The following is an 18,681-nucleotide window of genomic DNA, read 5'->3' on the forward strand; positions in this document are numbered from 1 at the left end:
CAATCCCTGCTCATTTAGACAGTGTTGATGTTTCTCACTGTTAAACAACAGCAAACAGCCATGGGCATAAGGACTTCATAATATGATGAATTTACTAAACTCTGTCAAACTCTACACTTTTGAAAAACAGGGGAAAAGGGGGACTTTTTTTTCTAATTGAAAATAAATAAATATATTTTTTAAAGCTAACAGTAGGTCAATCAAACTACTTCTCTCTCATGATATGGGACTTAAAGTTAAACATAACTGTGTCCTACTTTATCTCGAGCAGCCTTTAATATCTCAACCCACTTAGCTCAGATTATGGAGATTCATCTGACAAACACTGAGCCACATACATGTGGGACGGCTCCAGTAAACATTTGCTCTTGCTAACCTGGCCGGCTGTACTCTGCGCTCTCCTTGTGGACCATCTCCTTGACTCTGCCTCCAAACAGCATTCGCGAAGGGTCATGGTCGAAGGCCTGGAGCGTCTCGCTGGAGCTGTAGGATTTCTGAGTGGGCACGCGGCAGGCTCCCTCCTCCCGGTCGGCCGAGGAGGCGGTGTAGCGGCGCTCTCGATCCCTGTCTCTCTCGAAGTCCCTCTCCCTGTCTCTCTGGCTCTTGGACAGCGAGCAGAAAGGCCGCTGCTCCCTCACCCGTTCCATGCTGCCTGCATGCTGGGTATCCAACTCCCGCCCCTTCACCAACCGACGCTCTCCAAAGACACTCGGCACTGGATTATTTCTCTCCCCACCTCCTCCTCTTCCTCCTCTTCCTTCCTTCCTTCCTTCCTTCTCCGGTTGTGATTCTCGTCCTGGACTGATTTACCCCCAACCAAACTCCCCTCCCCACTCCGTAACCTTTGTCGGTCACTTCTTCAGTCCATTCAGTCGTCCACCCACTCTACCTGGAAGAAAGAGAGAAGAGGAAAGGAAGCAAGGAGCTCAGATAACACTAATCCATCTGCTTCATCTTCAAAAGCACACACTTATCCCCTTCTCACTGCCCCACCCCACTGCTACCTCCCCCATCCCTGAAACCTCACCCGTGAACTCTTGCCATACATGACTTCCCCTCTTAAAAAGAAGAGACACTTTTTTTTCATTCCGCCTGTTTTAGCCTCAAACATCAAGTTCATCTGCAGTGTGTCGACTTTAAAAGTCGTCCTTCACACACACGCACACAAGCACGATTGCTCACATCCAGCAAAGGGCAGTTCCACAAAACCTAATTGTGGTTTCACACAATACTCTTCTTACTGAAACATTTTCAGTTTTTCCAGAGGAGGTTTTAATTATTTTCCCATTAAGAAGGCTAAAAAAAAAAAAAAAAAAATAGAATGGCCGCCAAGTAGATGATGATGATGCTGGGTATTAAATGCTGGTTAAATGACACATGAATCAATAAGTCACACATCACGGTGGCCAGTGACATCCTGACACCATCATATCACGCTTTAATTTTTAATTTAAACTGTAGCTCATACAGAATTATAATTTTGACCCATGACATGCATGTTAACCCAGTGTCACATTATATACACAGAATGGCAATGATGACAGAGGATGGCATATTCCAATGAAAAATGCATATCTTTGGTATATATATTTTATGATAGGGGAGTAGTGGGGGGGGGTATATGTGTTCGTGACTGTGTTTGTCTCTTGGCTCACATGTGACCTTGTCATGCTAGGGTCTTACTTTTGGTTATACTTGTCCAGGTTTTAAAGATCCCTGCCTCCATTCAAACACTTGCAGAGGTGAAGGAGACTTTGGCTTTAAGGTGCTGAGAGCACTGGAAAAAAAAAAAAAAGCTTTTTAAAAATTCAACAGTAACGACACAGCAGTAGATGCAGCCCGCAGCTTCTACATATAGGGACTACTTCTTCGGTAGTAGAGTAGTTCCGGTACCTGCACAGCTAGATTTCACCGGGTGTAAAGGAGAAAAATATATTTGTCTGTGTTTTCTGTGGTGAACTGACCCTTTAAACTACTGTATGCGTTCAATAGGCTGCAGTCATCCAAGTGGACTGAGATTTTGCACATAAAACAACACATCTCTATCAAAATTCAAACATTTGCTTTTGGTTTACCAGCCAGTAACTGTGCCCATGACCCTGCTGTACGCCCGTCTGACCGCAGCAGCGCTGAGCGACTACGTGCCACGCGTTAGAAACACAATTTGGCTCTACTCTCACAAATATTAGGTATGTGGAGCTCTGCTGGATTCCTTAACTTGAATTCAAAATACATCTCTCCCTCTGGTGAAGACACCGCTCTGAAATGTGGACAAGGAGGAGCAGGATGAGAATAGAATATCACTAATCTGCAAGAGAAAAATAAAAAAATAAAAACCTAAACTTGAGTGGGATGTGGATGGGAGTCCCGGTGTGTCACAAGTGTTTATTACCAGCCATTTTCCACTGCCTCCTGACACACACACACACACATGCACACACACAGACAGGCTCACACTCACATCCACACACACATGCCACACACCACACTTTCATTTCTCTCTTGGCTGAGCTGTAAGACTAGAGTATCAGACTCCTTCTTTCCCCAAATGAGATCTACTTCGTTTCACATCAAGCATCAAAACCTTCCAATGAAGCCAAGATAGCGTACTGTCGCGCTGGAAGATAGCACCAGTCCCGGAGAGACCTCCCCAAAAAACTGAGGCAGTGCTCGGGCGGAGTAGAGGATGCAGGGATAATGAAAATTGTGAGCTTTTCCTTGGCTTCTTCATTTTTTTTTCTCTCTCTCTCCCTTCCCTTCCCTTCCCCTCCCCTCCTTCTCTCAGAGTTGCTGGATATTATTCTGTTCCCTGATGGGCTGCGATGCAATCAGTGACACACTCACTTGTAACCCTGACACTCAACTCTGAACACTACCCCACACACACTTGTTTTACAATGCCACAGGACATCTCATCACTTAAAGGAAACTGTACACACACGCTCATCCAGATTGACAGATTAATGTACAGGATGAGTGCAAGCAGACACGCCCAGGAGCCTCCCTGATTACGACTCCGCCGGCTCCTTTATGGACTTGTAAAGAGACTCTCCGTCTGAAAAACAGCTAATGCCACAAGTCCGACCCACTGAGCCACGATCCTCCTCTATAGGGGGAATTAGATTTGTGTCCAAATCGATTATAAGCCCTTGAGTGACCAGGCGTAGTCCCGTATAAACATTCATACTTTATTCTAAGGGCCTGAATGTGACATCTTCTCCACAGCTCATAAAAATCTTTTTTTGTAAATCCACATCCCTGTTTTTTTTTTTTTTTTTTTGACTTTTCAGGTATCACTCACTTCTACGTTCCCTTTTAGCCTTGATCATGCAGTTAAATCAGGACAGGCAGTCACCCATGGCCGCTCAGTGGAACAGTCGACACTGCAAAATTAGTGTCACGCAGAGGTCCTTTGGCGAGCCAGCGAGGCAGGGAAAAAGACAATTCATGATCTACGCTGCGCAGCTCCACACACGTCCCAACGACTCCCATGCCAGTTGGAGTACAGTCCCCTCGACGCCTCGTATACTGTCCTACACCTCTGCACTTCTTTGAAGCATAAACCATAAACCATCTGTATAGAAGAGCCCAGTCCAAGTCGATTGGCTCTCCAGAGCAGTTGGAGAAGTTTCGATGATCTAAGTGAGATTTACTTGTTTCATGTCTGACATGCTGCTATTCAGAGATGAGAAGAGGGTGTATGTTTTATGCTTCAATCTTGAGGATCTTGAAAGAGATGACTAAAGGGGATAGCGCCCTTTTTATGATATCTTGGAACCAATGAGTTGTGTTATGCAAAATTAATTAAACACTTTTCAAATGACATTCAATATGTAATCCATTGAAAGTGCAGAGGGAAAATATGTCGTTTTTTTGATGCTTGAAGCAAAGGGAGCAACTTTTCAAATGGTGCTCCATGATAAGTCAAGTGATTAGTGCAGAAACAAATAATCAATGAACCGATTAGTCAGTTGACACAGTTAATACCGAACTACTGACTAAATATGTAATTCATCCATCAAGGGGAAAATTCTAATAATTCTCTGGCTCCAGTTTGTCCACTGTGAGGATTTGCAGTATTCGATTTTGTATCATCGTTAATGGAGGTTTTGAACTGTCAGTTGGACGAAAGAAGCAATTTAATGTTTTTTTGTAATTATCCCTGAGATGCCTGAGACGAAATGACAGAAAATAACCATCATGAGCGGTACTACAATTACACCTCGTTTTAGTTTTGTTAATTAATCATGAATATTATTTCTCTACAACATGAAACTATATTGAAGTGTCATCTATCAAGAGTTGAAGTCCCAAATCTCAGCCCGTGCGTTTCTCTGCATGTGTGTGGGTTTGATCAGATTTGATTGACGTGACCTGCAGCAGCATCTGCAACCTGATTCTGATCCAGATGTTGCTAAATCCAGATTGGCCCATGGAAACAAATGACATCACATTTCCACACCATAAGCCCCGCCCACCCAGGGGAGCACAGAGGGCATGAAATAAACAACAACATTTCTAACCTTAGCAGTGTTTGTGCAGGAATTCGTTTTCCAAAATAAGCTGCTGAATGAGGAAAAAAATACATTTTTAATGCTTTTTAAGTGGTTTATCAAGCAGCCAGGCGCTGGCTCCCTGTTACATTCTCTCCCCCATCGTTTTCATCATCTCTTGGGCAGCTGCTTGGACAGAACAAGTGATCTGAAGACATCACTTTGAGCTATAAAAAGTTGTGAATTTCTCTCCCTCTCTCCCTCGTTCTCTCTTTTTTTTTTTTTTTTTTTAAATCGACAACAATCAACAGCGCGAGTAATCTCAGAGCTCTTCTTCTGAGATGTGGTAGAACCGATAAGGAGTTCTGTGTAAAGCAAATTTAATAAACAAATACAAGTGCTGAAACTGGGCTGGCACACACACACTCCTGACTTCAGCACACAAAGCATTTTGCAAAACAGGAGTCGCCAGCGCTGACCAGAATGCTGAAATGGCAACTCCTGCCTAAGCCTTTGTTGGGTAATTATATTTCCGTGGGGCTGCTGTACATATCAGCTCAGATCTCCCTGGCGGTGACCTCTGTAAATAACCGTAATAAAGAGCGTACTTGTCGTCGCTGGTCTGTCCCTCCAAGACAATCCACCTGTCACCGAGTGGCCAGGCCGGCCAGTCCCTCTATACGTCAGCCCCCCACACACACACACACACTCTCTCTCTCCTTCTCCTCTCATCTTGTTGTTGGCCATTTGCCGGAGCACAGATCAGACGGCTCTCAGCCATGGGGAGTGGTGAGAGTGGTTGATGGAGCTGGTGGAGATCAGGACCGGCTCCCTTTAACACAGCCAGCACCTCCAACAATAGCCGCCTCTGACAGCTTTGCATAATTCATCTTGTCGAGTCTCTCTCCCTTCCCTCCTTGACGCTCCTCTCTCCCTATCCTCTTTCAGTTTCTCTTCAGTTCTTCTTCTTTTATTTTTTGTACTTTTTTTTTCCCTCTCTCCTTGCCTCCCGGCGCTGGAGCGAGGGGAGAGAGGGAGAACCAGGGCAGTGTTCCATCAGATGCTGCCTGTTTCCCCCTGACACCAGTGATTTTGGAGACACAGAAGTGTTTGTCTGCAGCACATTGCCCAGACTCTATGAATTCTGGGACCAGATTGTATTCGTTCTATATCCAGGCTCGACGCCTGAATCCCTCGCTGCAACATCAGGTGACGAACTATTACCTAAAAATACACCATAAATCAGAGTCAAGCTGATCAGTTTTTCAGTTTCTAAAGGGATCGGCTCGACAGCAAAAGTTCAAAGTTTCCTGTCTTTATGCAAAAAAATGTATTATTTCTAAATCTTGTGGTGAAATAAATGAAAAAAATGTGTGATAATTGATCACGTAAGTGTGCGTCAGATAACATGGCAGAGAAAAAAAGTGAGTAAACGAAATCATGACAGCCTTTACCAACAATTAAATTTCTGTGGCAGCTATATCCTTAGCATTCTTGGTGATGGATGAGCACACTGCACTGAGTGAGACTCCTCAGGAAAGATGATGAAACCCTGCTCCATGCTAACTCTCTTGTCTCAGTGTATGATGCAGAATATTCACAAGTGGAGTAAAGTGATGCAAATCTCTGATACAGCCACTTCAGATTATTCCACACACATCGAGCTCGATGCCTTATCCCTCATAGTTTCAGCACATTTAGAAGACAAACAAAGCTACTGTGACTGTGAAAAACAAATCACCAAAAAGCTCTGCTCGACTCACTGTTCTGTTTACTGTTTATTTATTTATTTTTCTTTTTTTCTTTTTTTTTTTTTCTTGTCTGTCACTGGTAAATCATAACGGTCAGCATCTAATCCTAACCATTTTATTGTTGCCTTTATTTGTCTGCATGAATTAAATAATAATAATAAAAAAAAGCTTCTGCCAGTGCCAGGATACAACATAATAAGCTGAGCAGGGATGTTTACAAATCCCCCAAATAACCCTTCACCAGTGACAGTGTGAGTTATATATTCATTGAATCTTTAGTGGGGAAAAACCGCAAGCGCAGCCAAATTCATTTTTTAAAAATGTAATTGTTAGGTGTGGACAATTGGAATAGAAAATAAGCAGGGTTTTTATAATGTTTCTTCTGCAGTATCTTCCTCTATCTGGAATGGTAATAGCAGGTTATTCAGTGCATTCACACATGCAGTCTCCAGCGTTTATCTGTATCCAAGGCTACTGGTATTGAACCCAGGTCTTATCAAAAATAGGTGCTGGCTTTCATATCACACACTCAATTACACCAGACAATCTTAATTCAATGGGCCACAGTCTGCAGTCCTCACAAATTGGTATCACTGCAGAGTTATTTCACACAGGAGGATCTAAGGAAGTAATGATGTTCCGTGTACATTTGCTTAATTGGGAATCGTGCAATATGGTGTATCAACAATTGTCAACTAGTGCTCAGTCATAATGAATAGACTCCACAGATTGAAAAAAAAAAAAAAAAACTCCACATACGTGTGGCGGTTTAGAGACAACTCCACGATCAACACATTGTTAGGGAAATAAATTAAACTGCGGTGACAGTGGAGCTGTATTGTAATGAAGCTGAACAGCAACGACGACGCCACTGAGGGTGAATTTCACATCATCTCTGTCCACGACATATCAAGTAAACAAAACAAAATGGCTTTGAGACCTTAGAGGATGATTCTCAAGAAGAAAGGGAATCATTGCAGGTGTTGTATTTATTTACACCAGCGGCATTTTTTTCTTGTAATTACAATTTCTCAATCAAATATTGGTCTAGCTTGATGGTCTAATCTAAACATCTGGAGCTGTTATTGTAACACCACTGTAGCCCATCAACAGTGCACTCAGAGAGTGGCTGAAAGTCATTACTCAAACTACATTTGAAATGCTGGGAGCATACAAACCTGGCTACCAGATAAAAAAAAATTCTAATGCAGGGAGATATCTAAAGTGCTGACACTGGGTGTCATTCAAATGCATCTCACATGATTGCACGACAACCTAACCCTCCCTATTTTTTGCATGTGCAGGGAGGGAGATGGGGAAAACACTGCAATCGTATATTATTGGCAGAAAGCTGAAGAGTATAAGGGAACACTCCAATATTGTAATGGGAACACACAACACTCCAGTGCTGCTGCAGCTGCTCCGACTGCTGGAAAATATCAAACCTGACCACACGCAGACTTTGACCCGCTCTTGTGCTTTTGCATCCACCTCATTATTACAAAAGGAATCATTACACTCTCTTTAATAACGTGCTATTACGCATGACACGCAAACAATGAATCCCATTTTTGCACTTTACAGAGAATAATCTATCGAGTGTGTTTTATCTTAAGGCATGTAGTGCCATACAAATCACACAATACATAAAGAAACTGGAGGGTTTTATTCTCCAGTTGTCAGCGTTTTAAGGAGTATGTAGGTCATGATGGCACACGATCAGAATACTGAGAGACTGCAGGCCTTATTAAAGAAACATCAATCTGAAAATTCACCAACATTTTGCTGGTTTCTCTACTTCCAGGGGTGAAACTTGGAGAGTCTGCCCTGTAGCGATTGGCTGGGACCGACTTCGGAATGCACACCGCTCTCCGCTGGAAGTCAAAGATTGCTGACCTGTATACCATTACACTGACTCCAAGGCGCCGGTTTTACACTCCTCAATGGTTTGATATTCAATATTTTCTTATTTTTCACCCTGCTGACAATAAACAGACAGAGGAAGTGTTGCTGACTGGCTTCTCCACGTGAGCCACGCGCCTCCGCCTCGTCCCCATCATCGCTCCTCGTCACCCCGCCAGACCTGCAGCTTTCGGCATCACAGAGGTCGCATCAACTGAATTATTGAGGCCGTCAAGCAGCTCTATCGACAAGCATAGCTGACGCCCAACTTCCCACTGGGCTGTCCGGGGGCCACAAAAGACCAGACCTGAGGCCCTTGGCAGGTCGAAGCTATTCTGGGAAACCTCCTACAGGGCTAATATTCCTTTGTGCAATTATGGGAAAACCGCAAAAAGGGAAATCTGTCGTTAGAATTTCTGCAAGTTAAAGCGCCATGAAGGGGAAAAACAATATTTTTGACATGCAAAGCAAAAAAAATGTATTTTAAGAAAATCTGCTCATGTGTAGTAAGTAACGGCAGAAAGCGTTCGCAGAGTCATGTCCTTAAAAAATGTAAGGTTTCCTGACTTTGAAGATAATGTCTGTATTTCACAGAGGCTGAACCTTGAAGCTGTGCATTTATTCACTCAGAGCAATTTTCGCAAGCAGAGAGCACAATGCATTTCTATTTTGTTCTCCCTATGACAGAACTAAGCACATTTCTGTTTGGCACTCGGCTTGCCCGACTCGGCCTGGAGCACAGGGGAGAGTAGCACTGTCACAGAGTCAGTCCCACTCCTCAATCTTGCCACTTGGTCTTGACCCAGAAAGTCCACCGGAGCATGCTGAGCCATAAATGTTAATCTGTAGGTTACAACAGTGTGAAGCGGTGTTGCTCCCAGAGCTGGACCAGCAGGACAGCATCCTGTGGCTAATCGCAGGCGGCTTTCATCTCAGCCAGCTTTGGCCATAGAGCGAGAGTAGTAAATGACTGAAACAAAAAAAACCCCGGAGAGCTGTCGCCTCGGAATAGTTTTGCTTTTCTTGACTTTAAGTTAATCCATACACGGCTGACGGATGACTCCCACTTGAGAATTAACAATTACAGCCTCGGCTGTTTTGTCCATGAACACCTACGCATGGGCATTATACCCGCAGCATATTTGCACATTTTTCTCACAATGAGATGCAGGAATCACTTTATGTTGTGTACAACACATTAGGTCATGCAGTGAGTCTATAATAGCCATCAAGCAGGTACAGTATCTGTTCCCATGAGAACACTCCACTCTGCTTTCAAATCAAAAGCCAATGGCAGGTATCACATTATACTGAGCAGATATTCAAGACTGGAAAATACTATGTGAACATGTCTTTAGGCTAATATAAAACTCTTTGAGGCATCCTTATTATCATTTAATAAAAGATGTGCGTAAACTGCAGAAAGGAGAAAAAAAATATCATTCTGTTATATAAAGCTATTTGAAAACAGACCAGCATGGCTTCACAGACAGCATAAAGATTATACCGTCCTGAAATGCTCGCATCCATAACATGCCCCCCAACCCCCCCACCCCCAATCTCTCTCTCCCTCTCTCTTGTGCAGCATACAATGTAGTTAAGGACCACAGTGGTAATGCATCAAGCCCTGTCACTAAATATCCCTACTCTAAGCACATTTCAAGAACATGCAATCCCCCCTCCCCCCCAAATCCTAGGGTGACTTTCAGCAATAATTTGGCAGCTTGCAGGAAAAACATTTTTTTTTTTTTTTTGGCCATGAGGCTAAACTCTTCTGTATGGATCACATTGCTGCACCAAACCCAAATAATCCTCTGACCTAAGATCATTAAAAGCAAACATGAGAGTCTGTCCGCTGGCGGAGGTTTTTTTTTTTTCCCTTCTTTTTCTTTCCGCCTGCAAGGTTTCTTTACATTTCTAAAAAAGACCCCTAAACACATCGTGGCATGCTTTACTTTCACGCCAACTATTTATCACTATGTCTGGCTATTCTCATGGGAGGAGGAGGAGAGAAAGGGTGTGTGTAGGGAGAGAAAGAGGGTGCAGCGAGAGAGAGAACAGGTGAAAAGAGGGTGCAGGAGACAATAGGCAGGCTGTGTGTTAATAGTTACAGATTAGAGGGCAGCAATTATGTAAAGTAAATATGACATGGAAGCGGTCCGTGGAGCTCAGGGGACTGTGGGTAGTTTGTCAGGCTGCATTACCCTTCACGTGTTTGCTCTGATGTGTTGAAACAGGCGGCTCGGGCCATGCTGTTTGCCATATCAAATGTTACAATTCATAAGGTCATCTTCTGAGCCCACTGTCGGCATCCACAAGTAATAAGGTGAGATATTATAGCCATCGACTCTCCCCTCCATATCTCTCACATCTTGGAGGAGTAATTTTTACTGAGGGAGAGGAGTCATCTTGATTGCCCCCTTAACAATCTATAAAACTGTTTAGGGCCAGCATTCAAGCCGACATTATCCCTAAAGGAGGCAGTTCTCATCACACAGAATATTAAATTCTCCACAGGAATAATGAAAGGGGAAATTACTTAAGGATAGGAACATGGAGTGGCAGTGTTGTGTACACAGTTCGTCTAATATTTCTGAATTAATTAGATGATTTTAAGCTACAAGCGTAGTAAAAAAAAAAAAAAGAAGAAAATAGTCACCTCGAGAATTTACACACTCTCGTCTGCCCCAGAAATTGCAGTCACCTGCTTTGATTAGAGGGATTAAAGGGCGATGGAGTTTGACGGCGAGGCAATACGTTAAAGCCTTAACGCAGGGTCACAGCAGAGAGCCTAAATGTCTCAGCGCCTCGTTGGAGCAACACACAACACACAGAGGCTTATTTCTGTTCCTCTGTTAGCTGTGCAAAAAAAGAAAGAAAGAAAAAAAGAAGAATCAGCCTAATATTCACCATAGGGCACTGTTTCTTTCAAGGTGTGTGTCTATAAGTGTAACACAACACACTTCATTTGTCTGGATTGTGAGGCGGCGAGCAGCAGAGCATTAGTGTCGTAGACTGTGATGTCTGATTCAGAGTAGTCGACTTAGATCAGGATCAGAGCCTTGGAAAAAGAAGATGCAAACTATCCTAATGTTTAAGGGGAGAAAAAAAAAACAACAACACATGTTCAATATCACCCAATAAGTGTCAGCGTAATGCTTTTACAGGCTGGCATGAGGAAGACAGACTGCTTCTCTGGTACTGTGGAGTCTAATGTGTGTGTGTGTGTAGGTGTGTTTGTTCTTATCTTGTATCCTTATGTGGCCCCCGACACAGCCAAAGGCACAAGATTGAGATGAGAATATCGATCAGTTGAAAAACAAATTTTTTTTCCCTCAATACACATGGCACTTAACTGGGAACAAAACTCAAACGCTACGATAATAGAAGTACACGTTATGATCTTAGGGAGGAGGCGGGTGGTGGTTGGACGGGTGGGGGAAGGTGGGCGGTGGTAGGTTGGGGGGAGGGTGGGGTCTTACTTTACCATCCCAGTCCTTGTGAGAGTGTTGGGAAGCAGAAAATGGCCTCAACTGCCGCAGCTTGTCAACAGCACTCAGAGACAGCAGCCATAAATCAGTGGAGCTGGACAGATATATACGTGTCCTTCTGGACTCGACATGTGGACTCAGATGCGCGTTTGCAGATTGCGCTTCGCCTCGTCCAAGGCACGCAGTGAAATCGAGTCGTTTTCCCCTCTCTGGCTCATGCACTTAGAGACAAGTCACCATGTTACTGAGCTGAGACACAATAAAGAGGGAAATGAACCCAGCTGATGATGTCTGAGCCATTTGGCTGAATTAGCAGCACTTCCTATAAAGCTCCTAAAAAAATAGATAATGAATAAATAAAATCACAAATTAAACACTGCACAGCCATCTGCTGGTTTTTTTTAGACAGAAGTCCTTCTCTCCTAATGCAGAAAATACAAGTGTAAAAGTTGCAGCTTGTCCCCTGACCCAGCAGGCTGTGGCTCCCTGCACCTTCCTACAGGCCCTCTTTCCAAATTCATTCAGAGGCTCTGATGAAGTTTCTCCACCTCCTGTGCACCTGAGGCTCAAACCACAGATTGAGTGAAGAGAGTAGAAGATCATCAGCACTTGGGATTATCATTATTACTATAGTGGACTGGGCGATGTGAGGCTTTTCAAGCTTTTTCTCTGGCAATTTCATGTGCGTTTGGAGCACAGCCATCCCACAGTGTCAGCTCCTGGGCAGAGGTCTTGAGGAGGACACTGGGGTGAGAGGTGCTGAAGACATAAGAGGAGGATTATGTTGTTACTGTCAACACCGATTTAAAAAAAAACTACTATGGGGAGCAGCAGCAAAATGTTTTAATTATCTTTCTCCCTGTACTTTTTTTTTGGTTTATTCTGAGTTGCCATTTAAAAAGAGCTGAGATCAACACAATCTTCAGGGACACAAAATGATGACAAATGACACTTCCTGGAGCTCTGTAGGTGACTTTTACAAACTACCCCCCATTTTTCTTTTCTTTTTTTTTTGGATGTTGAACTTGAAGGTTGTAATGAATTCCCCTCCAATTGGAGCCGCATACATCTTACTCAACACTTGTACTTATTAAAGCGGTAATTCAGTTGAGGGTGAATCAAAGTGTGGTCTAATTCATTTTATCGAGATACTGATGGGAAAAGGGGGAGGTGGTGGTGGCGGTGGTGGTACTGATGGTGGAGGGGGGAGCTGAGCTGGGAGCTGGGAGCTCCACATCTTAGTCAGGGGACTCGGGATATTGCAACAGAGCGTGCAGACCAAATTAGACACCATTATTGAACAAGGGCCACCGATTCTGCCATTTATTTAAATTACGCGCGGTTGACATCCATTCGGAGCCAAAGCACATGATGGAAGACCAACAACAGCACACTGACCTGCACGATGCCTGGAGCTGAGGCAGCGCCGCGGCGGCACACAAACTTCCAGCGGTGCGCTTTAGTCCAAAGTTGCAGCAAGAGGCGGAGACGCGGCGTCCTTCCGTCGGCTACAGCAGCCTCGCGTGCACCAAAAATATTCAATGACACACACAAAAAAAAGACAACAACAGTTGGACACAGTTGTGATTCTTCACAGACGCGTCTTCATCTTCTTCTCCCTCAAATCCTCCGCGGCTTGTGTTTGTTTCAGACGCGGAAACCGAGCGGCGCCCGGTGCGGAACAGTGAGTGCGACTGCGTTTGGTGCCGCGTTGTGGATGTCAGAGAGAGAGAGAGAGAGAGAGAGAGAGAGAGAGAGAGAGAGAGAGAGAGAGAGAGAGAGAGAGAGCTTTAGCTGCCAGCTCCGTGTGAAACGTGTCTCTGCTCAGAGATCTTCCCAGTTCTCCCCGTGCGGCTCAGCTCGGCTCGGCTCGTCAATACTTCCAACGATACAGCTGCTGCTATCACAGATATTCTGCCTCCCGTGGTCCGGCTCCAGTGCAGCCTGTTTTCCTTTCCTCCTTCACCCTCTTCTCCTCTGTTTATTTTATTTTTTTTTAAATGTTGAGGAAAACTCAGTGGGTGAGGAGGATGCGGAGTCTCAGCAGCCGCTCAGCTGCTCTTTTGTCCGATACGCACTTGTCAGCTGATAAACTGCGCATCCCCGTCCCTTCCTTCCCCGAGCGTCGCCTCTGGTCTGCCTATCAGCACAGCTGTAGCAGCGGTCCTCGTGCGGGCCGTAAATAAAAATGAAAAATAAAAAAAAAGGAGAAAGAAAACCGCGGGGTCAACGGTGACCTCCAGCCTGCAGGGTGCAACATGCAAACACCTGCAAAATGAGTTCCACTCCTTAGAAGAACTACTGTGTTTACCTCCCGGCCGGGACTTTATCTGACTCACAGCGCATCACTTGGTGGGTTGATGCCACCTACTAGATAAGATCTTTTTTTTTTTCTCCCACTCTCCTGCAAGCGGGAAAAATATCTCAATGAGTTCACCATGAAACAGAGCAGAGCTGGGTTTACCGGGAGCCACAGCATGCTGCTGCTCAGCCTCTCCTCCTGCTGCTCTCCTCCTCTCTCCTTTGTATGGAGAAGCTGTTCATTAAAGCTTTTTACCTGTGGTCCCGCGCGCGCGCTGCTATATAATTGGCTGCCTCCCCAAATCTCCCAATTTCTCACCTTTGGTCCTGTCAAAAAGGCAGGCAGAAAATGGGGAACAGGCAGACTGATGTAAATAAATGTATTATTTTCTGACGGGAGCACGCGGCGGTCATTCAAGCTGTTAATTAAAGCGTTAGGGCCTAAAAACGACTTGGTGCTCATAATGAAAGTGTTGCCTCTAGACTGGCAGCTGAATAAAGCTTGATTCATAATTTTTGTTGTTGTTTTTTTTTTGTGTGTGTGCTCCATCCACCATCTGTTGTGGAATTGATCAAGTGCAGCAGGGGTATGCAATGAATATCTCCAGTTTAACTTCTATGATGAAACCCACACCCTGCAGAAATGTTCCTCTAATGCATATCATTTGAAGATTTTGTCCCCATGTCTTTCACATTAACGTGCAACAGAGCGTGGGCATGGCTTGGAGGGGGTTTCTAGGCCTAAACTTGACAGAATTGATGTTCTTCAGATTTTTTTTTTTTTTTTTTAAAGTGTGAAAACTTCATCTTGATGAGCTCCAGTTACAGAGATAAGTACATTTGCCTCCCGGGCCACTTTTACGTCCTGGTCTTAAACCAAAAACCACATTTACTTTGAATTAGCTTTGTGATTGAAGAAAAACATACAAGACCCTATCTGATAGGCTTCAAATGATAGCATTTAGAGGATAGAGCGTGGAAAGCAGAGTTTCATTAATTACAAAAGCAACAGCCCACTAATCCTACTAGAAAGGCATTTTGAGGCCGAGACGTTTTGCTTCTGAGGGAGAGAGAAGAAAGAAAGACTAACAATACCAATGGTAGATCACAGACCTTCAAGCTATGGTCTGCAAGGCCCCATGGCTCAATAGGGGGCCAACTACTGCAGTTCTGACTGGGCAGTTTTTTTTTTAATCCCCTTCCTGAATTTACCCCACGTCCGACCACATGCAGTGATGAAGTTATCACTGAGGACAGCTTTTCTCCAAGCAAAATCAGCCCTGGCCTTCGATGCTTGATTCTTTTATTATACCCCCGAGCACATCAAAAACTTGCCTCCATCAAATGGCATTATCTGCATGAAAGGCAACTGCCCAACAATCTATCTCCAACTCTGTCATTCAATATCCAGTCAAGGGCATGCAAAAAAGAGAGGAGAGAAATAAAGGACATATAAAAAAAAGGAGATGAATTTGTGTAAGAGCTGCTGAAGCCAATACTACTCCTCCTGCTCCCACCCCTCCTTCCTCCCTCTTCTTCAAGTCAAGCTACTTTTTTTCCCAGTTGTCTCTAATATTCTTGGGGGCTTTTCAGACACTGTACGTGGAAGTTAGTTACTAAGCAACATATTCTAACATGAAGGCTCTTTTAGGTTTTAATACACCGGGGGGTTAATGATAGATTAACGGTCCTTCACTTTTTTGAACCAAAAAAATAGCTCATTCTTTTTCCATAAAAAAAATGTTACTACAGTACAATGCGTCTTTAGTTTCCATCTTTGATTCTGATTTCCTTTATTGTGAAGACCTTCGGCAACGGCTTTCGTTTCTCCCAGACACACTCACACTCACACACACACACACACTCTTGTCCATGCAGTCAACTGTGCCCTCTATTGGAGGCCAGTCACTTTCAACATACCAAGATTAAATTCAAAGACTAAAGCGCAGTGTGATGAGTGTTCATACAGTAAACAACCCCTTTTTTTTGCATGATGAAAGGGGCATTGAAGAAATTTTAAACTGTAGCTTAAATGAAATGGAGATGTAAGGATGCAAAAAAAAATATATTAAAAAAATAAAACAAATGGCCCACAGACAAATCATAGATTGAAGTGTGAGTTTCACAGGATACAGTTTTATCAGTATGAACACGCAGGGCTTGATTCATGCATCCTGTAGTGCTGCGCCTGCTTGAAACTCACAGATTAAAGTCAGGAATAGTCACTAAAATTAAATTCAGGAACATACTACCCTGTTATTTGCTGCATTTGCCTTCCCGGGCTACCTACAGCTTGCTTGAGAGAGAGAGAGAAAGAGCGTGAATACACAAAACATGAACCAGAAACTTCACCATTGAAGCCCTAGAGCATAGCATACATTAAAGAATAAAAGCCCATATCTCTCCTCAGCTCCTTATGTTTTACACATGTATAGTATCAGCAAAAGAAAACAGATGGGCCACACCACGGGGACACAGAGACCTGTGGACATTATGAAAAAAGCCAAAGACAAATTATGCATACACTCCTTTACTCTTCCTATGTATGCAGGAATTTGTCCCCGAGGGGTCAGACAGCGAGCCTGATGTGTTCAAAGCTGCGTCTTGTCTTGTCTCACGTCTGTTAAAAAGCAGGAGACACAATAGATGTGCACTCTGTGTATGTGCGGTGCATTATATTCACACTGTAAAGGATATTGCCTTTTCTTAGTCTAGCATTGTGTTCCGCAAACTAAATGGACATGTATAAAGGGATTGGACAGAACTTCTCTTTTCATGTGGAAATGAATCCTTTCCAAGGGGACAAAACAGCCTTCACCCCGGGTTATACAGTGAGGATTTTTGGGGAAGCACCTTTTTGCCTCTACATCTGAAGAACAGATTAAAAGCAAAAGGGGGAGAAAAAAAGGTAAACATTTAAAGTTTGCAGCAGGCAACATCTGCAATTTAAAAGCACGACATCTGAATGAAAAAAAGGGGGGGGGGGGGGAGTGTTAGCTTTTGCAAATGTGTCTCAGATTTATTGAGAGGACTGAGGTCTCTCACAGTCGCCTACAAGTAAAGGAGGACAGAGATGGATGCTTCTCTGCCAAGCTTTCAAATCTCAGAGGACACTTTGAAACGAGATGGGAGGGCCTTGGTTTCCTTCTGAGGCCATTTGCTGAACATTTCTATTGATTCTAGTGGGTCTCTATAGCACCACCAAGTTGAAAGAGGGAAGAAGCAAACCTGAGAAACCAGACAGCTAGAAAACAATTTTGAGGCCAACTGAAAGGTGATTAAAAAAACTCCTACCAGCTACATCAAAAAAAAAAAATTTTTTTGCCTTGCAGTATCTCAATGATCAGGAAATTACATCGGAGGTTGCACATCATACAGTACATGCTCTATAATCACAAGCCTTTGACAAAAATATGTCTTTCAAAGAAAAAAGAAAACCTGTTGAGAATTTATTTTGAAATTGTTGTGTAATAAAAGAAAATTGACAGCTCATTAAACTTCAAAACTGATGGTAATGGAGTTTAGATTCTTTTTTCAATATGTGGCTAATAAAAGGACAGTGAAATGAATCACTTCAGAAATATCAAACAGACTCAGTGTCAGTCTACATTTTTCACATGGATGGACAACCTCAAAGGGGAAGAAAACCTGTGGCGAATCAAAGCTGCTGGTGGGAGACCTTGTGAACTACACCCAGCTAATTTGAAAAAGTTTTGAGTAACGAGGACAGTTGTCTGGAGATAAAGGACAGCCAGCCCAGTCCGCGGACAGATAGCAGAGCAGTGCAGGGGCGTGTTTTGTTTACTTTTTTCCACTAAGTGATTCAATTCTGCCACAGTGATTATACAGTCATACGTTACATCTGTGGAGCGGACTTGGTGATAACCCACTGACAACTCCTCTGCAAGCAGCAGTCGACCGCATAAATATCACATTTTTTGTTACTTCTTTGTTTTTATTTAAGCAGACGTTTGGCAGATGGTCCTCAGGGCAACACTGGGTGGTATGCATGTATGAAACAGGATCCAATTTTGGAATAAATCTACCAAAATACATGATCATTAATATGAAAATACTCTTCTGTTTGTACCTGCTTCTAAAAGGTGAGCTTGGGTGAAAAAAAATACAGTGCAGCTCTTTCTACAGTGATAATTTGCACAGATTTGTTTCTGTTTTTGTGGCAACAGAACAACGCATTAGTGAGAAAGTCAAAATTACACAGCAGTAATGTCAGTGCCTTCAAGTTTACCTCATTAAAGACGCATGTTAATTGCTGTTCAGGTCAGCTGCCTCTAACTCACACCCTCGCACTGTCGGTTTGTCGTTAACACAGACATTTTGAAGTAATAGTGAGACAATAAATCTCCCTTTCAGGGAAGTTGTTGGCGCTCTACTCTTCTGTCTATCATCTCCACAGCTGAGTTGATGAAGTGTGACTTTCTGCAGGTGTCCCTCTTGTCTCTGTCTCATCAGGCAGGGTGGCGTTCGCTGCCTGTGCTGAATAATTGGCATCATTCAACTTATATTATTGTTCAGAACCTCTGATGATGATCTGTGTGTGTAGTAGAGCTCGGGCTGAGAAATCAATACTTGATCTCAAACATATTAGTATCAGTGTTGGTCATCTGAGGGCACTTACAAGTTGAATTTTGTAAAAAAAATTAAAAATAAATAAATAAATAAAAGTAAAATATGACTCATGGATGTGAATCAAAATTGTTGATATATGTGTTGTTATAAGAT

At 43.4% G+C, this 18,681-nt stretch overlaps 1 protein-coding gene across 4 annotated transcripts in view; it reads right to left on the minus strand.

The window, feature by feature from the left end:
• Nucleotides 1-13,793, minus strand: part of LOC146979331 (teneurin-3) — a 138,056-nt gene extending 124,263 nt beyond the window's left edge. For all 4 annotated transcript variants that reach the window (XM_085789072.1, XM_085789071.1, XM_085789070.1 and 1 more), the window contains exons 1-2: nucleotides 13,036-13,793; nucleotides 377-889 (exon numbers count right to left, since the gene is read on the minus strand). In XM_085789072.1, the coding sequence (XP_085645198.1) occupies nucleotides 377-647 (271 nt within the window). In that variant the 5' untranslated portion in view covers nucleotides 648-889; nucleotides 13,036-13,793. The remainder of the gene's footprint in view (nucleotides 1-376; nucleotides 890-13,035) is intronic.
• Nucleotides 13,794-18,681: the final 4,888 nt, after the last annotated feature.

This window comes from Trachurus japonicus, chromosome 10, assembly GCF_045865225.1.
Source record: "Trachurus japonicus isolate A0001 chromosome 10, Traja_1.0".
Lineage (NCBI taxonomy): Eukaryota > Metazoa > Chordata > Actinopteri > Carangiformes > Carangidae > Trachurus > Trachurus japonicus.